The 23905-nt window shown below is 46.4% G+C and overlaps 3 protein-coding genes and 1 pseudogene across 3 annotated transcripts; 2 read left to right on the top strand and 2 right to left on the bottom strand.

The window, feature by feature from the left end:
- Nucleotides 1-787: 787 nt before the first annotated feature.
- Nucleotides 788-1747, top strand: LOC117436428 (olfactory receptor 1038-like). The gene has a single exon (XM_034064480.1). The coding sequence runs from the start codon at nt 788-790 to the stop codon at nt 1745-1747; it is 960 nt and encodes a 319-aa protein (XP_033920371.1).
- Nucleotides 1748-6230: 4483 nt separating this feature from the next.
- LOC117436474 (olfactory receptor 5G3-like) lies at nt 6231-7157 on the top strand. Its single transcript, XM_034064595.1, has one exon. It carries the CDS (start codon nt 6231-6233, stop codon nt 7155-7157), a length of 927 nt encoding a protein of 308 aa, XP_033920486.1.
- Nucleotides 7158-12772: 5615 nt separating this feature from the next.
- LOC117436427 (olfactory receptor 8I2-like) lies at nt 12773-13723 on the bottom strand. The gene has a single exon (XM_034064479.1). The coding sequence runs from the start codon at nt 13721-13723 to the stop codon at nt 12773-12775; it is 951 nt and encodes a 316-aa protein (XP_033920370.1).
- Nucleotides 13724-18427: 4704 nt separating this feature from the next.
- LOC117436426 (olfactory receptor 1020-like) lies at nt 18428-19382 on the bottom strand (annotated as a pseudogene).
- Between the last annotated feature and the right edge of the window lie 4523 nt (nt 19383-23905).

Raw genomic sequence — 23905 nt, 5'->3', positions numbered from 1 at the left:
CATAGATTTAGGATGCTTCAATGTGCTGGAGCTCAGAAAACTATAAATCATGAGAATGTTATCTGTTAGGAATGATCTCAAACAGTTTGATAAATGTGGTTTGTTGATTGGAATGATAACTAAAAGCCAAGTGAAAATGGGTGCAGTTCATTCATGTGTAAGCTGGATTTCACTGGGACTGGGACTTTCTATCCCCCTGGTTTACATGTGTTACTATGAGGTTTTCAGGTGTCTTCTGAACAAATTAGCTCTGAAAACTGAAAAGTGAAAGTGAAGAAAGATCTGATTCTTTTCTTTAATCTGAAAACACATGTGCTTGAATGAATTGATAGTTTTAAGGGTCCTAGCACTGAAAATGCCATTTGTTCCTTGAATGTGCTCCTTGTTCTTTTCAAGATACCTCAACTGTATGACACAAAATATATGTAATTTGGGTTAGAAAATACAGTAGAATATACAGTAATTTGACTGTTAAACTGGACAATGTTTGGATTAAACTATGGTCCAAAAGTGCCTAAATAAATCCATCGTTTTCAGTGTTCCAGCATAGAAAACCACAGACACCATTTGTTGCTTCACTGTGCTTCCCGTTCTTTTCAAATACCTTCACTGAAAACCAAAAAACATATAGTTTGGGGTTAAATCTATAGCAGAATATGTGAATTTATGCAAAATGTGGAAGTTAAAATAGTGACTGATAGTTGTTATATATGGTCCAAAAGTGAATGTCAACTTTTTAAAAGTGTTCTGTTTCTCTTCCTTTTGCCTCAGCAGGTAACACCAGGTGATGGGAGGAAATCAAACCCAGATTAAATTCATCCTGTTAGGAATTACAGACAGCCCTCATGCACAGACCCCTCTGTTCGTGTTGTTTCTGTTGATTTACATTGTCACTCTGGTGGGGAACGTTGGCATTATCTCATTGGTTCGGGTGTCTCCCAGCCTTCACACCCCCATGTACTTCTTCCTCACCCATTTTGCCTTCACTGACATCTGCTATTCCACAGTCATCTCCCCCAGGATGCTGGCAGACCTCTTATCAGAGGACAAAACCATTTCTTTCACTGCCTGCATGATGCAGTACCTCATCTTTGCTTTCTTTGCTATTAGTGAGTGTTACCTGCTGGCCACGATGGCCTATGACCGGCACGTTGCCATCTGCCAGCCCCTGCTCTATGTGACCATCATCTCCAGCCGTGTCTGCTGGCAGCTGGTAGCATCATCCTACCTATTCGCCTTCCTCAGTGCCATCATCTACACATGGTGTGTGTTTGGAGGTTCCTTCTGTGGTCCCAACCGCATTGACCACTTCTTCTGTGATGTTGTCCCTGTTCTAAAGCTCGTGTGCTCTGACACCCACAGCAGTGAGATGGTCATCTTTGCCTTTGTCACCATCAATGTGGTGGGCACGAGCATGTTCATTTTGCTCTCCTACATCTCTATCATCTGCACAGTGCTGAGGATGTGCTCAGCACAGAGCAGGACCAGAGCCTTCCACACCTGTGCCTCCCATTTGATGGCAGTTTCCTTATTCTTTGGGCCAGCATTCTTCATGTACCTACAACCTTCTTCTAGTCACAGGAGCCTGGATAAGGTGGCCTCCATCTTCTACGCCGTGGTCACTCCCATGCTCAACCCATTCATCTACAGCCTGAGGAACAAGGAGGTGAAGGGGGCTCTTGTGGACTGCAAGAGCAGGTTTTTCAACCACTGGCAACATAGAAGAGTTTTATCATTAAGGACATGAAGATTTCATGCAATGTCAGACAGCCTATGAGGCACTGAAGCAATGGGATTTTCCACTAATCCTCATGATTCTATGTAGTTTCTTCCACAGTTCATGCACAAAAGTCACTGACATTATTGAATGTGAAATAGCCCCACAAATCACTTCTTTCTTTCTTAGATGGATATCAAGAGGAAAGGAACCTCAACCTTCAATTAACTTCACAGTCACCACCTTGTATGAAGAAATTTCCCTGAATTATCCCAGGCCTCTTTTCCTCACAGGAAACACCAATCAGCTTCATTGAGTTACAACTTTTGTCATTCATAAACATGTCTTTCTCTTGCAAGATTCTTGACCTTGTCCCTCAGCTCCAATAAAATTCCTCACTCTTACCTGTGAGCTCTTTATTAAAGCTGCTGGGGTGGGAGGGAACAGGAAGTGCAGTTTTACATTTGCTGGCTGAGAAAGAGTCAGAGAAAAGGCTTCAAAAGATTCATTGCATTTGTTTGTGCCTTTCAAAGAGCAGAAGTTGGTGGGAATCAAGGTCTCAAGCTGCTCCTTTGAATATCAAGGGGAATCCCTCCCCAGGCTGCAGGTTCAGACTGGGTTTCAGCTCAAGGAAGAAATTGTTGACTTAATTATTTAATTGTAACTAATGTCAGGATGGTTAATGCATATAATTATGTTACATTAATAATAATATAATTAATAATACAGGCTGAACTGTGCTAACACCACCCAGTGGTAAGTGCAATTGGAGCACATAAGGGTTTTCCTATTCATCCTAAGTGCCTTATGCTTACATGGAGAGATACATGGAATTCCAGCTGGAGATAAGCACCCATATCCCTTTAGCATGAGCTGGGCATGAAGAAGCACAGAAGGAAAATGATGTATTTCATTGACAAATGAAGCCTGTGGCTCATTTCCGTAGATGAAAGACCATCTTGAGCACAGAATTGCTGGTAACTGAGAGCTGTATGGGTCTCAAAGAAGCCAACACACACTGGTGTGGGATAACTTTCCTTTGCCTGTTTGAGTGGGAATTAACTTATATTGAGAAAGTATATGGATGGTGAACAGTCTCTTTTGTGTGCTCTGGCAAAGCACAGCAAGAGAGGAGATGTTGCCTTAGGTCTCAGGGAAATGTGGTTTCTACCTGTGGCCAATGATGGAGACAAGAAGAAATGTAATTAAATGCTGAAGAACTTAAGAGGACCTTTGATATTAGACAATTTCCTTGAAAAGATTCACCATAACATGTTTTCCTACTTCTTGTTACATGGATATCTTGGTTTAGATTATATGTATAGAATCACAGAGCCACAGGAATCCCAAGTTGGACCTCAAAGGATCATCTGATCCAATCTTTTGTGGGAAAGGGAGCCTAGATGAGCAGTGTGATGTGTAGGGCTCATCCCTGGTTGATGAATTACCCCACTCTGCTGTCCTTATCTCCTCTTGGGATTCAGGAAGTTTCCAAAGCAGAGACACCTGAAATGCTTAAAGGTTTACCCACACTTGGTGCTACATTCCTAAGGGAGGCCTGGATTGCCATAGTCTTGTGTGTGATGGATCCAAACCAGGGAACTGTCCAGGGGAGGCACAATTGTCAGTTCCAGCAATAAAAGAAACAGGCCTCAGGTTTTGGAAATACGTTTTATACTGAGAGCATCATTGCATGATTCTGCTTCAGTCATTGCAGGGGAAAGGGTCTACACAATGCAGAAACTCCTGCTGGAGACACAAAATGCACACACCAAATATATACCAGATTTCATCTCAATCAAAGTCTAATATTACACTTGGAAAAGGACAAGTCACTATGGACCAGAGAATGACACTTGTATATAATGTTCAGTTCTTTACCCTATTGCCCTCACGGAGAACACTAGCTCCTATTCTGCCCATGCAGGAACATGTTCCAAATAGAGAGGGACAGTCAGAGCAGTGAGCACTGTTGGGTGCAGAGGATGATAGCTCTGCTCTGCAGGAGCCTGGGGACTGCCACAGGGTTTGTATCGTTCATCTCTTTAAACAGAGCCAAAGGGGACACCACAGTGAGCAGGGACCATCCCACAGTACCTGAACTACAGAAATATGGCAGGAACAGAGACCTGGGCCAAGTTCAGCCAAGACTCCAGAGCATCAGCAACTCTGATGATGAGGAGGCAGGTCCAAGAGTAAAAACAAGACCCAGATGAAGTAAATCCCCTGGTCAGCATCAGGTCCAGCAATGGCCAGGGAAACCCATTAGGAGACCTAGTCACCATCAAAGAATTTCCTAAGTGTGCACAACTCCTTCTAAACTGGAAACCACAATGCCTCTGATAAAACCCAACCTCCCTGGAGTGAGCTTAAATAGAGATGGGGGCAATTGGGCAGAGGGTGGGGATGGAGCCCCAGCTGAGGCTGCTCAGGGGGATAAAGGCCTATTAGTTCAGCCTGGCACAACTCATCATTGCCTGGAAATGCCCATTTCTCACCCCTGACTACAGTGGAAGCCCAGAGTCACCAGCTCAGGTGCTGGACATCCAGGCACTGCATGTGGATAATCCCACTGGGGATGGAAAACTGGGCTCTCAAGTGTGCACAGAGGGAAAACAGCAGCTCCAGAGATGGAGTCACTTGTGCTTCATGTTGCATTTGGGGACCCTTTGCAAGATCTGAAATGTCCCTAAAACCCATTCTCATTCTGTTCACAAGGTCAGACTAAATTCCTTGCATAGTCCACAAGTATGTCAGAAGCATCCTATGAGATGCCCATCATTGCGGCTGTGCAGCTGTGCTCAGGCATGGCTCATCCACTCCATGTCTCTCAGATGCGCAAGCACCCCAATGCCTTTCAGAGTTGATTTCACACCCTTTGCCTGACAACAACCAAAATCCACAGGAAGCATCATTCTCTTCATCTCCAGGGGCACTAATAAACTCCAGGAACAATTTGCTGTAAATATGTGGATTTGGGGACATGTCTTTCCCCTTCTTCCACACTGAGTGGAGGCAGTGCTGGCAAGTGACTGTCTACCTAATTCACCACTGATTATTCCCATAACTTTTTAAACTGGCTTTTCCAATGCTACTTAAAGAGGATTTCAGCCATGCAAAGAAGAGTTCCTGCAACCATTTCTATTCTCACCATTGCCCCTTGTTACCACCTTCCTGTAAACTCACTCCTGCCTGTGGTGCTGGGATTACTAATGGACCCTGGTACCAGCTCCCATCAGCAAGGTTCCCATCACCTCCCTGCCATGATAATGCCAACCATGGCCCTTGTGCAGCTGTAACTGCCTCAGAAATGCTCCAAAAGTGGATGTGAAAGGTGGGGTTGTTGTGTGGTTTGCTCTAAGGGAGCCCAAAGCCCTGTTGCTTGCTCAAGCTGAGGTCATCTCCTCTGGGTACACTTCATCCCCACACTAATCAGCACAGAGAAGAGATAATGACCTGCTGTGGGCTTTGTCACCTCCTGGGGCACAAAGACATTCACAGTCCCCACATCCCCACATCCCATCAAATAGGAAGGGGGTTTGCTGATGCTGGTTCATTGCCAGGCTCCCTGCACAGCTCCAGCCACCTTCATCTTCACATCCATCTGCGAGAGCATCAGGAGGGCAGCAGAGACAGAGCTGAGATGTAAGTGAGGGGCAGCATCTTTCAGCCCATCATTCTGCTGTGCTTCTCTCTTGGCAACAAGCAGCAGCTCCTGTCTTCATCTCCTGCCCTCCTGCAGGCTCCTGGGCTTCTTGAGGATGCTCTGGGCTTCCCAGGGAGCTGCTTGTGCTGTGTCCTCCCCATGCAGCTGCTGAGAAGGCAGGTTTGGAGATCAGCCTCATGGAGAACACACAGGAGGGAGGGGAAACCAATACAAACCTCTGTGTAAACTTGCATAAGATCATAACTTGGATTGGAAGGGACCTTAAAGCTCAGTCAGTTCCCACCCCCTCCATCCACTAGAGCAGGCTGTGGCTAACCTGCACTTTCTATACCTCAGGAATCCATTCCAGTAACGAAGAAGCCCAAGCAGAGAAGGAAGAAGCAGGTGGGTGGGAAATGCCCTCAAAAGCATGAAGGATCAACTGTGCACTGTGAAAGCACCACGTTTCTCTGTGTTCCAGGTGGAGCCGTATGGTCTGCAAGCCCCAGGCTCAGCACTAACGCAGGCAATGAAGTGCAGCACTAAGGTAAAGCTGCTCGGGTGTGCAACCTCCCCACTGCTTTCCACAGGGCTCATTGCTCAGCATCTGCAGGTGAGCCAGAGGAGCAGGCACCACCTTGTGCCATGGTGTTGAAGTGCTTGAGCACCCCTTTGTTCTCCCTGTGCTGGGACAGGACTTTCCCCAACCTGTTCCTCATTGATCTGTGCCTCAACTCTCCCTTTACATCCTGCAGGACTGTCTCTGAGCAGCTCCCAGCACACAGAGGCTTTTGCACCTGGCACATCCCTGCCTGCTGGACAAGAAACCTCCAGCCAGCAGCTCACACACAAAGCACCATCCAGCCCATGGCACAAAGCAACTGCACCCAAGTGACCCAGTTCAGCCTGGTGGGGTTCACAGAGGAACCGGTGACTCAGGGCAACTTGTTCCTGCTCTTCCTGCTCACCTACCTTGTCACCATCGTGGGCAACCTGGGCATCATCATCTTGATCAGGGCCAGCCCCCACCTCCACTCCCCCATGTATTATTTCCTGGGCAACCTGGCCTTTGTAGACCTCTGTTCTTCCACCATCATCACCCCCAAGGTGTTGGTTGACTTGATGTTGGAGAAGAAGAGCATTGCTTATGCTGGGTGTGTGGCTCAGGTCTTCCTCTTTGATGTCTTTGGGATGACTGAGTACTACCTGCTGGCTGCAATGGCCTATGACCGTTATGTGGCCATTTGCCATCCCCTGCTCTACCCCCTTGTCATGTCCCCAAAGTGTTGTTTCCAGCTGGTGACTGGCTCCTACCTCATGGGGCTGACCAATGGTGTGGGACAGACCATCAGCATGTCCACCCTGTCCTTCTGCAACTCCAGCACCATCAACCTCTTCTTCTGTGACATTTCCCCTCTCATCTCCCTCTCCACCTTCAACACCACCCTCAGCCACATCATCCTGACCACTGCAGCATCTCTCCTTGGTGTGTCCAGCAGCCTGGTTGTCCTGATCTCCTATGTGGCCATCATCCCCACCATCCTGAGCATCAATTCAGCTGAGGGCAAGCGCAAAGCCTTCTCCACCTGCACCTCCCACCTCACCACTGTCAGCATCTTCTATGGGTCATCCTGCTTCACGTACTTAAACCCCACCTCAGACAGCTCAAGAGGAGCAGATAAATGGGCTGTGGTGCTCTACACCATGGTGACTCCCATGCTGAACCCCTTGATCTACAGCCTGAGGAATAAGGAGGTGAAGGAGGCTTTGAGGAGACTCTTGAAAATGAAATGATCTTGAATTCTCGAAAAATAGGGCCAGACAGAATGGAGATGTGGGGGAGCTGCTCAGCTGTTTGTGAAGTGCCTTAGATGGACGACAACATGTTGAGAGTGTTCTGCACCTGAACTTACATGATGGCTTACTTGATATCACCAACTGAATATACAAATAAGAGCATTGCAAGAGCTTTAAAACTGCCCTGACTCAAGGTATGGGCTTTGCTGTGTGTTGCTTTCCTTTGTCTCGGCAAATCAGAATAAACAGAGAGTGAATTCTACTGTTCCAACAAACCAAACTCCATTTTTAGACTTTATGTGAAGGGCCATAAGAAAAACACACCAACAATTTTAGCAAGATAAATGGAGAGAACCACAAATAATGTGCACACTGTGGATTAAGTCTATATAAGTTTTGATTCTGAAAACTCATTAAATGATTTCCATCTCTATTCACTTTATTTCAGACAGTAAATAACTCAATTTAAATATGGTACCTGGGTGACTTCTGTTGTGAATGAAGGCGCTTTGAAAGCATTTTAAGGCCTAGTAGTGAGGAATCTGCACCAACGGGCAGGTACTAAGAAGGAACCCCTGTCCCCTGATCCATAACTTAGGTTTCCAGTTCCCTGTTAAGCGCAATAAAAGCCATGATCTGCATGGCAGCCTGACCACAACAGAGCACGGAAGCTATGGTTCTGCTGAGCAACCTTCACACCTGATACATGGCATCCCATGGCAGCCTGGAGCAATGGCATTGCCTGCCCTGATGTCTCTCCTCTTGCCTTCCTGCTCAGAGCTGAGGTACTAGAATGGGTTGCCCAGGGACGCTGTGAATGCTCCATCCCTGGCAGTTTTCAAGACCAGGTTGGATGAAGCCTTGGGTGATATGGTTTAGTGTGAGGTGTCCCTGCCCATGGCAGGGGGGGTGGAACTAGATGATCTTGAGGTCCTTTCCAATCCTAAATATTCTATGATTCTATGATTCTATGTGATGGACACACATTGTATGTATAAAACACCCCAAAATACTCCAATGTGAGCATTCCCTCAGCCCATAGAGCTGCAGCCTCTGCCAGGACCATGGTGAAACCTGGAGCCATGGCTGAGCCTTAGGGCTATCCTAAACACATGCAATAAACTGGGTTGGAGTTAAAAGCTCCATGGAGGGATAGAATCAAGCCAGGATCAAAGTGGTTTGCTCATTTCTTAACAACACACAACTAGCAGGCAGCCAGGGTCAATCAGCTGAATCCTGCTTTATTCCTATCATGGTTTAAACCCAAATCGCACAGCTCGTTCACTCACTCCCCCCCTTTCCTCCCCCAGCTCCCAGAGAGATAGAAAATAGAAACCAAAGAATGTAGCCCCCACGGGTTGAGATAAGAACAGTTTAATAACTAAGGCATAACACAAATCACTACTGCTACAAATACTACAAATAATAATAATAATAAAGCAAATAACAACTGAAGAGAATACAACACCTCACCAGCCACCGACCCATAACTCACCCCACCCTGCCTGACCAAGAACCGACCAATACCTCCTCCATCCCCCCAGAGCTCCAGGCCTTCTGGGTAACTCTCGGTTACATCCTGGGTATGACGTGCTATGGTATGGAATACCTCTTTGGCTAGCCTGGGTCAGGTGTCCTGTCTCTCCTTCCTCCCTGGCAGAGCATGAGCTCAGAAAGCCCTTGGACAAACCAAACACTTGAGCAGTAACTCAAAACATACTTGCTATCAGCAACCGTTCCCAGCCCGAAAGTCAAACCACAGCACTGCACCAGCTATCAAGGAGGAGAAAAATGACTACAGCTACTGCTGAACCCAATTCCAAAAGCTACCTTATAATTCCCTGGTTATTATTTAACCCAGACCATGGTTGTTTTCCTGCTGAGCCTTGGGGACAACCAAGGACAGAGGTTTCACACCCTCCCTGAACCCTATGTCAGTGCTTCACTGCTTTTACAGTGCGGTTTTTCCCCTCCCTCTGTTTCTAACTGGAATTTCCCACATTGCACATTCACAATAAGAAATCTCACATTTCCCCTCATCTGCAAGATCAAGCACATGGAGAACTTGCAGGTGGCATCAAGTCAAAAAGAATGTGACACCATTAACTCTTTCACACATCCTTTCTCTGTCCCTGAAACCACAGAATCATGGAATGGGTTGGGTTGGAAGGGACCTTAAAGCTCCTCCAGCTCCAACCCCTGTCACTGCAGGTGGCATCAAGTCAAAAAGAACATGACCCCAGTAATTCTTTCATGCATTCTGAGTCTCTTCAGTCATAGAATCATGGAATGGGTTGGGTTGAAAGAGAGCTTAAAGCTCCTCCAGCTCCAAGCCTGCCACAGGCAGGGACACCTTCCATTAGAGCAGCTAGCTCCAAGCCCCTGCATCCAGCCTGGCCTTGAACACTGCCAGGAATGGAGCATTTACCACTGCTTTGGGAAATGAAGCCTTGGGTGCCATGGTTTAGTGTGAGGTGTCCCTGCCCATGGCAGGGGGGTTGGAACTGGATGATCTTAAGGTCCTTTCCAACAGCAACTATTCCATGATTCTATGTGTCTGCTCCTGATCTGTCCCAGTTATTTCTTCACAATGATACCAGCTCCACATAGACATAATTCCATAGTCCTAGACTATTATCCCAATGAAACATCCACATGAGCATGGGTAGAGCAGGTCAAATTGGATGAACCAGGGTCAAGAAGCATAAAGGCATCTGGAACTGAGTTCAGCTGCCTCAACATTGACTATTAACAACTGGAGATGCCCCTGAGTCTGCCTCTGAGCTTTCAGATGCTGCTCCAGAACAAACCAACCCTTCTGAAGGTTGCATGATGTCCATGTCAAGTGCATGGCCATGTCCTTGGCCCTTCAGGACAGAACAAATGGCAACACATTTCTACCTGAGGGCAACCAAAGCTGACTTAGGACATTTCACTGCATCTGACTCCTGTCCTGCCACTTAAGTGATAGTTTCCACCACCACATTTAGGAAAACATGTCAACAAAGTGGCTTCTTAGTCCTTCAATTATCTTTTTTGTTTTTTCCTCTATAAAGTCTTAGTCCAACTGAAAGGAAAACTAAAATAAAGTTTTTCAGACTGCTGGGAGGAGGGATTGGGAGATCTGAAGTAGTTTCATCTTCTTCAAATTTATCTAAAAGCTGAGTCATTAAATCCGAGTTTTGTGTCTCCATCTGTGCTCAGTGAAGGTGTTTCTGTAGCTCCAGGATTTGTTCAGATAAAGAGTGAGCTGCAAGAGTGCAAGTTGAACACACACACACACACACAAACACACACTCAGCTTTCTCCCCTCACTGTGTTCCCATCCCCATCACAGCCTGGGCTCAGGCTGCATGAACTGGGCTCCTTTCAGACTCTTAGAACCAACCAGGCTGCAAAAGCCCTTCAAGCTCATCCAGTCCAACCATTCCCAGCCCTGCCAAGGCCACCCCTAACCCATGGCACTGAGGCCTCGTCTCCATGGGATGTGAACCCTTGCAGGGCCGGTGCCTGCAGCCCTGGCCTGGGCAGCCTGTTCCAATGGCTGAGCACCCTGTGGGGCAGGAATTGTTCCTCAGCTCCATCTAAACCTGCCCTGGTGCAGCTCGAGGCCATTTCCTCTTGTCCCATCTCTTGGATTCAAACCAATTGAAAACAGGTTTGAGGGGGGCAGCTGATCCAGTTTGACCTCCAGGAGGCCTTCAGATCCTGACTGCAATTAGTTTAATCCAGAGAAAGCTATTCTGAGATGCACAGACCATGCACAGAGGGTCCATGGTACAAGTCCTTCTGATGTTCAGACCTGTTCTGGACCACATCCATCCTCCCCAACTGCCCTAGGATGTGATAAAACATCCTTTTATTCCCATCCATTCTAGAAGGGACTTGACTAGCTCATAACTAGACAAGGAATTGTAGATGTTGAGTCAGGTGATCCCATTCCCATGCTTATTCTACAATCCACATTGATAATGTTAGAAAACCAACATTTCTGAAAGCCAGTCAGGCATGGAGGATGGATGTAGTGGACTTGAGCTTGCCTCACAGCTGAACAGACACAAGCAAATCCATCCCAAGGCAAATAATGGCAAGAAGTTTAAAGTATGAGGTGTCATTGAGGAGGTTCAAAGGTAAGGACAAATGCAATGAGCTTCCCCACCTCTCTATATTAGGGGGTCAAAAGCAGGAAGGGACAAAGCACCCCATTAGCAAGAACCACATTATCTGCACAGGTCATGAAGACAAGGATGTCTCTTTAAAGAGAGAGTATGACCAAGCTTGTATGGGCACAGAAAGCCTTCCAGCAGGCCCCACATCCAGGCTTTCACAAGACAAGCAGTCACAGCTATTTCCATCACAAGTGATGCTGCTCACTGGCCCAAAGCAAGAAGTGCTCCTTGGGGACCAACCACCCTTCCAGGAGTCATCAGCTTTAACAAGACCTTCTGGGCTTTACCAAGGAACTTTCCTCATCACCACAAAAGCTTCTCACAACACTTGCATGTGACTTACCTCATTCTTCAGAACAAGCCCTCAGAGATTAATTAGCAGGGGAGAACAAGAAAGAAACTTTCTTCTTTGTGAACAAAGTTCACTTCTACAGCTGCCTTGCTCGACAGAGCTGGTCCATGCCCAAAGGCAGTGAGTTGGAGGGTCAGTGTGTTGGCATCTTTGTGTCTTAAGGACAATTTCATGGGCCTGGATCATAGAATCCCAGCCTGGTTTGGGTTGGAAGGAGCTTAAAGCTCCTCCAGCTCCAAGCCCAACCCCTTCCCATGGAGCAGCTGCTCCAAGCCCCTGTGTCCAACCTGGCCTTGAGCACTGCCAGGGATGGGGCAGCCACAGCTGCTCTGGCCACCCTGTGCCAGCGCCTCAGCACCCTCCCAGGGAACAGCTTCTGCCTCAGAGCTCAGCTCAGTCTCCCCTCTCTTGGGCAGGTTCAAGTCATTCCCCTTGTTCTGTCCCTACAGGCCCTTGTCCAAAGAGATCCTGCAGGTTTTTTGTAATTCCCTTCAGACACTGGAAGCTGCTCTGAGGTCTCCACACAGGTTCTCTTCTCCAGGCTGAACAGCCCCAGTGTTCTCAGCCTGTTTCCACACAGGAGCTGCTCCAGCCCCTGAGCATCCTCGTTGCCGACCCCTGGACGTGCTCAAGCAGCTCCATGTCCTCCTTGTGTTTGGGACACCAGAGCTGTATCAAAACCTTTGGTCCTTCCCTCAGTTCTTCATTGAGAAAGGTTTATCAAGCAGACAATGGAGACAGTGGTCACTGCCTTACCTCAAGGATGAGCCTCCTTTTTGGGGGAACTACCGTCATTTAGCACAATTTAGACACAAAACACTATGGTGCTGTCTCAGTCCAGCTAGAAAACAGCTGACCCTTATTTGGACGAATTACTAAAGGCTCAGGCCTTGATTAAAACCACCTGAAGCTGTTTGAAGAAAACCATTTGTTGTGGTCGTTCACTGTACCCTGCACTTGCTGTGTCATCTCCTTGTCTGTAAGAATGAGCAATAGTGAGCCACAAAGGCCAATAATGATCAGTTCCATGACCACATATTCCACATATTCCTTCCTTACCTCCAAAGCATTGAAGAGCTCCAAGTGTGCTTTCAAAACCTGGATAGATGTGGCAGCAGCTTTCGCTCCCACAGCCTCCTCAGAGCCCCCTTCACCTCCTTGTTCCTCAGGCTGTAGATGAGGGGGTTGAGGGTTGGGCTGAGGATGCAGTAACACAGCGACATCAGCTTTGCCTGATCCCATGAGGATGCCCCATGAGGCTGGACATAGGTGAGGATGGCAGGTGCGTAGAAGATGGTGATGGCAGCCAAGTGGGAGGCACAGGTAGAGAAGACCTTCAGCCTCCTGCTGGCCAAAGGGATCTGCAGGACGGTGTGCAGGATGTAGGTGTAGGACACCAGGATCATCAGGAGAGGGCACATGGAGTTAAAGGCAGCGTTGTAAACCTGCAAGAGCTCATTAGTGCTTGTGTCTGAGCAGGAGAGCTGCAGGAGGGTGGGCAGCTCGCAGAAGAAGTGGTTGATGCTCCTGGCCTGACAGAAGGACAACCTCCCTGCCAGCGTGGTGTGCACCAGGGAGGTGAGGAACCCCATGGCGTACACCAGCACCATCATGCCATAGCAACGTGCCCTGGTCATGGTAGTGGTGTAGAGCAGGGGCTTGCACACAGCCGAGTATCGGTCGTAAGCCATTACTCCAAGCAGAAAGCTCTCACAGATAGCAAGAGCCAGGAAAATATACATCTGGGTAAAGCAACCCCAAAAGGAGATGTGGCTTCTCCCCTGCAGGAAGGTCTGCAGAGCTTTGGGGATGGTAGCAGAGGAAAGGCAAAAATCTATGCAAGATAAGTGGGTGAGGAAGAAGTACATGGGGGTGTGGAGGTTGGGGTCAGTGTTGATGAGCAGGATCATGGTCAGGTTCCCCAGCACCATTAAAGCATAGAGGGATAAGAGTACTGTGAAGATGGTGGTTTGTAGCTCTGGGGCATCAGAGATGACCAAGAGGATGAAGCTGGAGAGAGCAGTGAGGTTTCCTCCATCCATCATTTCAACAAGGTGATGGGTTTGGATTGAAAGGAATCGGTGAAATACATCCCTAGGAGAGAAACAATGTGGAAGTTTATCTGGAGTTTAATCCACAAAGTAAATGCAGTAGAAAATGTCTTTGCAATTGTGCATTTCTGTCTGTAGCCCAAGATCTGAAGTCAAAGAAGTGAAGGAGCTCCTTACACAGCCTGGAACCAAAAGAGAACAATTCTACCATGACTGATATACACTTCACTAATGATACCCCAATAAGTATCATGTCTATGCAAGAGTAAGACAATAAAATCAAATAAATACATCCCCAAATGTGGAAACAGAAAAGATTTTGTATTTTCTTCACTGATTTCTGGGAATTTTAAGGATTTTTTTTCTCTCTTTTTTTTTATTTTCCTGACTCAATCTATGCTGTTCTGTAGCTTCTTTAGTTGTGGTGCATCCTTTTCATCACAACACAAAGCCATGTAGTTGAATTTTGCTTTAAGTTCTAAGCGTATTTGCTTTTGAAGAACCCCAATTCTGTATAAGGTTAAGGGAAAGCAGTGGTCTTGGCTCCAGCAGAGCTTTGCTGTGATTGCAGTGAGCTTCCTATGACCAACCCATATATCCACCTGAGGGTGTAAAATATACCAGATATAGACCAAAATTTGAAGGCTTTACTTTGGATATTATCTTCTCTGCCATTCAATTCCTCTGCAGATGAATTATCTGATGGAATATCTATGTATGAATGGTTACATTGCTGCTAAATTACCACTAAATTTGTTGTAGATGGAGTCTGGAACGTGGGGTTTTGAAGCAAACCTACCCCTTCCATTGCATTTTATTCACACCATGGGTTATCATAGAACAGTTTGGGTCAAAGGGACCTTAAAAGTCATCCAGTCACAACCTTGTGCCAAGAACCCCCACGCTGCATAAGGTTAAGGGAAAGCAGTGGTATTGGCTCCAGCAGAGCTTTGCTGTGATTGCAGTGAGCTTCATATGACCAATCCAAATATCCACCTACCGGTGTAAAATGCAAATATACCATGTATCAAGCAAACATTTACGGCTTTAGTTTGGATATTCTCATATCCCCAGTTTAGCCCCTCTGCAGATGCATTATCTGATGGAAGATCTAACTATGAATGGCTACATCACTGTTAAAATATTGCTAAGTCAGTTGTACATGGGGTCAGGAACGTGGGTGTTTTTGAAGCAAACCTACCCCGTACTAGGCCAGGATCATGGTCAGGTTCCCCAGCACCATTAAAACATAGAGGGATAAGAGTACTGTGAAGATGGTGGTTTGTAGCTCTGGGGCATCAGAGATGACCAAGAGGATGAAGTTGGAGAGAGCAGTGAAGTTTCCTCCATCCGTCATTTCAAGAAGGTGATGGGTTTGGATTGAAAGGAAATGAATCGGTGATATACACCCCTAGGAGAGAAACAATGTGGAAGTTTAGTTGGGTTTTAATCCATAAATTAAATGCAGTAGCAACTGCAGTAGAAATGCAGCAGAAATGCAGTAGTGTCTTTTTAATTGTGCATTTCTTTCTGTAGCCCAAGATTTAAAGTTAGAGAGGTGAAGGAGTTCCTTACACAGCCTGAAATTAGAAGAGAATGATTCTACCAGGATTGATATACACTGCATTAATTATACACTGAGGAGCATCATGTCTATCTAAGAATAAGGCAATAAAATCAAATAAATACATCCCCAGATGTGGAAAACAGAAAAGATTTTGCACTTACTTCACTGATTTCTGCAAAAATAATTTTTTCTTTCTTTTTTTTATTTTTCTGACTGAATCAATGTTCTTCTGTAGCTTCTTTAATTGTGATGCATCCTTTTCATCACAACACAAAGCCATGTACTTGAAATTTGCTCTAAGTTTCTCTGCTTTTGAAGAACTCTGACCCTGCATAAGGTGAAGGGAAAGCAGTGGTCTTGGCTCCAGCAGAGCTTTTCTGTGATTGCAGTGAGCTTCCTATGACGAACCCATATATCCACTTATGGGTGTAAAATATACCAGATATAGACCAAAATTTGAAGGCTGTACCTTAGTTATTCTCATCTCTGCCATTCAACTCTCTGCAGTTGAATTATCTGATGGAATATCTATGAATGGCTACATCGCTGCTAAATTACCCCTGTATCTGTTGTAGATGGAGTCAGGAACGTGGGGTTTTGAAGGAAACGTACCCCCTACAAGAGCACTTTTATTCACACCATAGGATACCATAGACTTGTTTGGGTTGAAGGGACATGAAAGCTCATCCAGGCACAATCCACTGCCAAGGGCAGGTAGAATTTCCACTACAGCAGGTTGCTCGAAGCCCCTCTGTCCAACGTGGCCTTGAGCACTGCCAGGGATGGGGCAGCCACAGCTTCTCTGGGCACTCTGTGCCAGCACCTCAGCACCCTCACAGGGAAGAACTCCCTGTTTATCTCCAACCTGAATTTCCCCTGTTTCAGCTTAAACCCATCAGCCCTTGCCCTATCACTACAGTCTCTGAACAGGACTGAAATTCAACATGCCATCCAGCAAGTGAGATGCAACATGCCCATGGTCAAACTGGCCCCAGCACCCATCAAACCCTTTTGTACCTGCTTGGTTAAAGAGGAAGGTGCTGGTGGATGCAGTGCCTGCAGCTCCTGGTTGAACACATGCGATGGGTTGAAGGAGAGATGCTTGTGAGCAGGATGCTGCAGGCTGGCTGGTGGAGGGGTTTTATCTCACAGGAGGCATTACCTCAGAGGCTTGTGTTGTGCAAACTGTTCTCCCAAAGGAGCCTCCTCCATCACATAATTGCTTTGACTTGATCACAAAAATAACCTCTCAATTCCTCTCCCTCCCAACTCCTTCTGGCTGCATCAGCACCTCCAAGAGCAGTTGTGCTGCAGAGACCTGCCCAGGAAGACAGGCCCAGGACACTTTGCTTTGCATTTCCCCATCTATCACATACCTCTTTCTTTCAGTGTTTCCCTCAGGAAGCCCTTTACATCCACAGACATCATCTAATATTGCACTGAAGGGAGCTGAAAGGAAACACAGCAAAGCATCCTCTGTGTGGATGGTTTGCACTGGTCATGGGGAGTCCTTCCATCAGATGCATTTATTTCCATACACTTTCCTAGTGACTGTACAAGAGTTTGCTCAAAAGCATTGTTCTACATGGTTGCTTTGAGGATATAACAGGATGAGCTCAGATTTCCCAGTCTTCATCTGAAGAACCCTGAGTGCTGACGTGTCCTGAAAGCTTCTCCTTGATGAAGAGTCATTACAAAACCCTTACTAGAAATATTAAATGATAACCTTGTCTCAGATATTTAGAAAAGACAAAGGATGGGGCAGATAGAAGAGAAAAGGGAGCTATGAAAGTGTGGGGAAGGAAGAAGGAGAAGTGGCTTTAGATGTTTAGATGGTTTTCTGCTGGAAGGCACCAGACTGTGAGTCCAGGGGATGCACTGGAGGAGGGTAGGGAAGGATTTCTGTGTGGTTTTGAATGTCTTTCTTCCCCATTGGTCACTGGGCTCCACCCAAGGTTTGTGAAGTGGGAAAATCAGTAGAACAGAGGGAGAAATAACCCTCAATCAAAGTTTGGAAAGAAGAAAACTGTGTAATTCAAAGATGATTCAAAAGAAGTACATGAAGGCAAGAAGAGTCACAGAGAATACCTGGGTGTGCTTGTGCAGGGTGAATAATGCAGCTTGAAGTCCCAGAAGCAGAGAGCTGGGTACTGCACTTGCTCCATGAGCTTTGTGAGCGGACCCAGGCCAGCAGCACCTTGGCTGTTGAAGGGGGAGGAAGACCCCAAATCCTCCCTCCCAGCAGCTCTCAGGCTCTTTCCACCCCTACTTAAATTCCCAGCAGAGCAGAGGCTCAGATAGGACTTGTCCCCATTTCCCAGCAGGGCTTTGTTGAGCAACAGACTGTCCCAGCTTTATTTCAGAGCATCCCAGCCCCATTTGGGTTGGAAGGGAGCTTAAAGCTCCTCCAGCTCCAACCCCAACCCCTTCCCATGGAGCAGCTGCTCCAAGCCCCTGTGTCCAACCTGGCCTTGAGCACTGCCAGGGATGGGGCAGCCACAGCTTCTCTGGGCACCCTGTGCCAGCGCCTCAGCACCCTCCCAGGGAACAGCTTCTGCCTCAGAGCTCAGCTCCGTCTCCCCTCTGTCATTTCACATGAGCAAACCTTGTGTTCTGGAGTTGACATACCTGGAAACATCAGTTAGTATTTCCTTAAACCAGAAATAACACCAGAAATCATTTGTTAATATAAAACATGAGGTCAAATACCAACTGGTTTGATGCCAGTAGGGCAAAGCCACCATGTACCTTCTCCTTTTTTCTCTCTGAAGCCTGAAATAAAGTATATTGTTATGTTCAACAACATTGAAATTATAAAATATATTAATTTCAAATAATATTTAAGTAACAATGATGCTGGACAACAACTTTCTTTCCAATACAGTCACTGTCATGTCTCAGGCTGCAGCCAGAGAAAATCCTGTCCATCCCAGTACAGCATGTAGCCTTGGTTTAAGGAGTAGTGTGTTTTCCAGGTGTCATGCTTCCTAGTATGTTTAGTCCCTAATTTTTGAAGGTTCTATATCCACCCATCCTTGAAGGTACAATATTCAATCATCCTTAAAGATGCAATATCCAGCCTGCTTCTTCTCCTCACCAAGGCAGTGTAGCCCTTTCCTTTCAGCTGACTAGGAACCATGAATGGACAAAGAGGAGAGGACTCTACTTTTTGCTTTCCTCATGGCCTTCTTCATATCCACGTTTCTTAAGCTATAGATGAGTGGGTTCAGCATGGGGACAGCCACAGAGTACAGCATGGAGACCACCTTGTCATGCTTCGAGGACTGTTTGGAGCTGCGGCGCAGGTACATGAAGAGGGAGCTGCCATAATACAAAGCAATGGAGATGAAGTGAGAGGCACAGGTGGAGAAAGCTTTGCGTCGACCAGCCACAGTCGGCATCCGCATGACAGTGGAAAGGACTGACAAGTAGGAGATGAGGATGAAGACCGTGGTGCTCAGTACATTGAACCCCACAACAGCAGAAACCATCACCTCGATGTCATGGGTGTCAGAGCAGGAGAGGGCTAGCAGGGGTGGTCCATCACAGAAGAAGTGATTGATCGTCTTGGACCTACAGAATGGGAGACGAAATATGGAAACCGTGTGTATGGTAGAGCTGATCACGCCAGCTAAGTAGGCACCAGCCAACATCCCAATGCAAAGCCTCTGGGACATGACTGTGGAGTAGAGAAGGGGGTTAACAAATGGCCATGTAGCGATCGTAAGCCATAGCGGCCAGCACATAGCACTCAGTGGTGGCACAGGTTGCAAAGGAGAAGAGCTGAGTGGCACACCTAGTGAAGGAAATCACCTTCTTCTCCACTAGAACATTCAGCAAGGCTTGAGGGATGATGGTAGAGGAGTAGCAGACATCCAGGAGAGACAAGTGGCTGAGGAAGAAGTACATGGGGGTGTGTAGGCATGAATCCATTCTGATTAATGCAATCACTCCCAGGTTTCCTATGAAGGTAACTACATAGATGACAAGGAATAAGACAAAGCACATCACCCGCAGGTCTTCCCTGTTTGTGAAGCCCAGGAGAATAAACTCAGAGGGGGATGTATAGTTATCTTCAACCATAGTGAACCTATAAGCAATTTGCCTGCTTTATGTCTTTAAATTGAAATGCTGAATAGGCCCAAATCCCTCAATAATGTTAAGAATGTCAGGTTTTGTCTATCAATCAGTTACACCACTTTAAGTCAATATAGTGTATGTATACATATACACACACACATACATATACATATACACACACATACATATACATATGTCAATATAAGGTAAATTCTCTTTGAGAGAGGAAAATACCAAGTTCCCAAGGCAGGTCTTGGCTAAACACCACAACCACCGCCAACACACTTGGAAGCAAGTGGATGTTTTAAGGCAAGGAGGGAGGGCAACACCAGAATGAGTAAACTGCAGGGTTCCTCATAGTTCCTCTCAAGCCATTGACACATGGAAGTCCTTGAATTCCAGAGTAATTGCTGGGAAAAGGAATTATTTCTCCTCTTTTGGGTGCTGCCAGTCCAGTGTGAGCACATGAGAAATAAATAGCTGTTCTCTGTGTCCCAGGAGCAGCTCTTTGAGGGCAAATGTGGCTTTCCTTAGGGTAGGATGGTGCAGAGCCAGGATTTCTCACCTCACTTTGCTTTAGACACGATGCCTAACTTGGAGATAAAAGATACATTCAGGCTTGATCAAAGATAAATTCTCCCTGGGAGAAATCAGCAGCTCCTAAAATCACAGCTTACGACAGGTAAAATAAATCCTCATTGATTTTTCCTGCCTAACATTAATCATCACTTGACAGAGTTACACCAGAGAGCAAAGCAGGAGTGCGCATTGCCTGGTATCTGACAAGCAGAGCCATACTGAAGAGTCATCACTATTTGGTGACCCATTGCTGAAGGGCTGAGGTGCACCTCCAGAGCCAGACTCCTCATTTCAGATGTCCTATGAGCAACGCATGTGGTCTCCTGGTGGTATTAATGGGGATTTAGAGCTGCTTTTCACTGCTCACATAGAGATGCCAGAGGCAAAGCAGCTCCTGAGACATCACCACAGAGCTGGAAGATGTGACCCAAGTAATGAAAATCGAACTGGTTGGGTCTGGGGCTCAATCCTCCCCCTGAAGCAGCATCCACCTGCCCAGACACACACATCTCCTGCCATTGGAGAACTGACTTGAAGCTCACAATTAACAAAGGCTCACCCTCACTTTTTCTTGCTTGACAAACCAACTGCTTGGTATGAATGATCCAAAGTGCAGATATGAAACCTGGATGTTTATAAGGCTGCAGCTTGTGCTATACACAACAACTTCCCCCCCAGCAATCACATCTCCCTGCAGCTTGAACCCACTCACTGGAATGGAGATAAATTAAACTAAAAACACATACCTTGCCACCCTCATTTAGATATTATCCATGCAGGTTGTGGGTCCACACTCTGCTGAAGAGTTAACTGAATATTTACCCCTGTATTCCTGGAAAAAGGACCTCCATTTGTGGCTTTCCTACTCCGATTTGGTAAGATCTTGTTTTTTGGCCAAGGTTTCAACAAAGGACTCACCAAGCAGACTTGTTGCCAGTGTTATCCAAGATGTAACTCTTGACATTATGGATAGGAGAATGTCCAGCTGCTGTTGAGACCCTACAGCCAAGCAAAACCTTGCAGCACAACCTGCTGGTTAGGTAGCAGTTAGCTTGTTCTCATAGAACCATAGAATCCCAGCCTGGTTTGTGTTGGAAGGAGCTTAAAGCTCCTCCAGCTCCAAGCCCAACCCCTTCCAATGGAGCAGCTGCTCCAAGCCCCTGTGTCCAACCTGGCCTTGAGCACTGCCAGGGATGGGGCAGCCACAGCTTCTCTGGGCACCCTGTGCCAGCGCCTCAGCACCCTCCCAGGGAACAGCTTCTGCCTCAGAGCTCAGCTCAGTCTCTCCTCTGCCAGTCCAAAGCCATCATAGTGGATGCTATCCTCAGGGTCTCAGTACAGGAACAAGGGGAAGGGGCCAGCTCTATAGAGCTATAACACAGTTTGGATAGCTGCTCTTTCGAGAGTCTTACAGCACAAACTGTCTAATGAATGAAGAAAAGGGTAATTTAAAATGTGAATCAAAAGAGCCCCATGATCACACCACCAGCATCCTTCTGGTTCCTCAAGGTGATAGTTTCTGCTGCCCTGAAATAAAGCAGAGGGGATAAGGTTTGCTACAAATCCTGAGGATCCTGTAGATGCCACAGGACATAGCAGGGGTTTCATATCAGGGATTTCTTCCTCTTTGCTCTCAGGTCCAGTTGAAATGAGTTTAAATACTCACAGCTTCTCCAGGCTCCAGCCAGAAGGGTAATGCTGCTCTGTCTTCTCCCATGCAGCATCTACCCATCCTTCCAGAGCCTTCTCCATGTGGTATTCACAGAGCCAGGGATAAAACAAGCCAGGGAATTACACATTAACCACCAGGGAGCTGTCAGACCAGGCAAGGGTCAGCCCAAAGGGCTCCCAGGAGCCAGGTCAGGATACACCCAACAGGGTTTAAGATTAATGGCACCAGAAGGTGTTATTTGAACAATACCAGCTCCAAATTGTTGCCTTTAAGAGTTTTATACAGCCTTCAAAAATGCCCACAGGTGGTTTAGTACATATTAGTATGTAGTGTGTCATATCCATATTCAAAAACAAGATTACCTCTTGGGAAGCACTCTTAGAAGCATTCAACCCTCAGCAGAGGAGAAATCCAGCTCTCCTTTATCTCAGTTTATGCTGCTATTTAGAATGAAAATATAAAAACACAACTTCCTTTTCATTTTGATGCAGCTGCCTTTACTTTTCAATCAGAAATGTTTCCTTTGCTGTGCTCCCAAAGACGAGAGGGGGCTGCAGGGCCTTCCAGGAAAGGACAAAAGTCACCTCTTTGCTCCCAGAAAGCCCTAGTAAGGAATGACCCTGGTTATTCCTGCCTAGCACTTGATGTTCCATAACAAAAGGTGGGGTTCCTACCCCATACAGGTTACCAGGATGGATCCACCAGTAACCCAGGAACTTGGTTACTGTATAGGCATCCTCACCCATTTAATTCAGCATCAAAGAGCACCTAAATAATCCCAGCTGCTCACCTGGGATTGTTTAGGTGGTGATGGGTGTGATTTACATACATCAACAACAAGGAATTAAATCCTTCACCTACATGGGATAGAAGTTGAGGCCTTACCTGTTTTGAGATCTGATGTGTTTTCATTTGCTTTCATTATAAAATCTGGGATGGTTTTGTCAGGACTAAAGATGTGCAATGGGGACACTTTCTGAAAAGGATCTGTGGATCTATAGGAAACAACTGATGGAGAAGGGAGTCATTTAAATACCAGGAATTAGCACTTCAAACTGTGTCTGGACAGCCCAGACTATTTAAGAGAAAAATCATTTATAAGGCAGAGTGAATTTGATGTCCTCAACATCAGAATGACATGGATCAAGTCCAGAGGAGGCCACGAGGATGCTCAGGGGCTGGAGCAGCTCCTGTTTGGAGCCAGGCTGGGAACACTAGGGCTCCTCAGCCTGGAGAAGAGAAGCTGTGTGGAGACCTCAGAACAGTTTCCAGTGTCTGAATGGGGGTTACAAGGATTCTGGAGAGGGACTCTTCATTAGGGATTGGAGCAATAGGACAAGGGGTGATGGGTTCAGACTGGAGCAGGGGCAGTTCAGGTTTGATGTAAAGCAGAAGCTGTTCCCTGGGAGGGTGCTGAGGCGCTGGCACAGGGTGCTCAGAGAAGCTGTGGCTGCCCCATCCCTGGCAGTGTTCAAGGACAGGTTGGACACAGGGGCTTGGGTGACGTAGTCTGGTGTGTGGTGTCCCTGACCATGGCAGGGGGTTGGAACCTAGGTCCTTTCCGACCCAAACCACTCTATGATTCCACAATAATCTACATTTCATACAATCTGAAGCCTCAGCCAAGAATTGCATTAGGAAAAGTGGGGTTTAAAGCATCCTTTCTAAACGTGAGGGGACTTTGAAGCTGTTAAACCATCTGACATTGCTTTAACAGGGTCAGAAAATAAACTATCTACATAGGATCAGCCAATTGTAGAGGCAACATGATGGCCTTAGTTTATTTATCTATTATTGCTCAGTTTCCTGGGCAAGAACAAGTCACTTGGCTATCCAAAGCTTCCCAGCATGTAAGAAAAAGGTTTTGTCTTAAATAAAAAGGAGTGGATATTCCCAACAACGTCCGATAGATGGTGGTGATGTATAAGAAATCCTGATCCATGATTTTCTAGCCACTTACTCCAAATCTTCTACCTTTTGATACCTAAAGGGACTCCTATGACCATTTTGCACCTCTCAGAGGTGACCACAGAGAGCAATGGTACCAAGAAGGAACAAAAAACACATAGGAAAAGGAATGGATTTTGCTCAGAAGTGGATGAAATGCAGCTTTTGAGGGGGAAATGGGCATCTAAAAAGCAGGCATATGTGGATACTGTCATGTCCTGCTGGTAACAGTAAGAGTCAGCTTCAGGCTGGTAACTTTAAGAGTAAGAATAAAGAATAAGAGTAAAGAATAAGAATAAAGAATAAATAAAGAATAAAGGATAAAGTA

The sequence above is a fragment of the Melopsittacus undulatus genome, chromosome 7, assembly GCF_012275295.1.
Source record: "Melopsittacus undulatus isolate bMelUnd1 chromosome 7, bMelUnd1.mat.Z, whole genome shotgun sequence".
Lineage (NCBI taxonomy): Eukaryota > Metazoa > Chordata > Aves > Psittaciformes > Psittaculidae > Melopsittacus > Melopsittacus undulatus.
This window is presented reverse-complemented; position numbering and strand designations above follow the sequence as displayed.

Coding starts and splice junctions, on each gene's coding strand:
- LOC117436428 (XM_034064480.1), top strand. CDS start 788: ATGGGAGGAAATCAAACCCAGATTAAATTCATCCTGTTAGGAATTACA.
- LOC117436427 (XM_034064479.1), bottom strand. CDS start 13,723: ATGGATGGAGGAAACCTCACTGCTCTCTCCAGCTTCATCCTCTTGGTC.
- LOC117436474 (XM_034064595.1), top strand. CDS start 6,231: ATGGCACAAAGCAACTGCACCCAAGTGACCCAGTTCAGCCTGGTGGGG.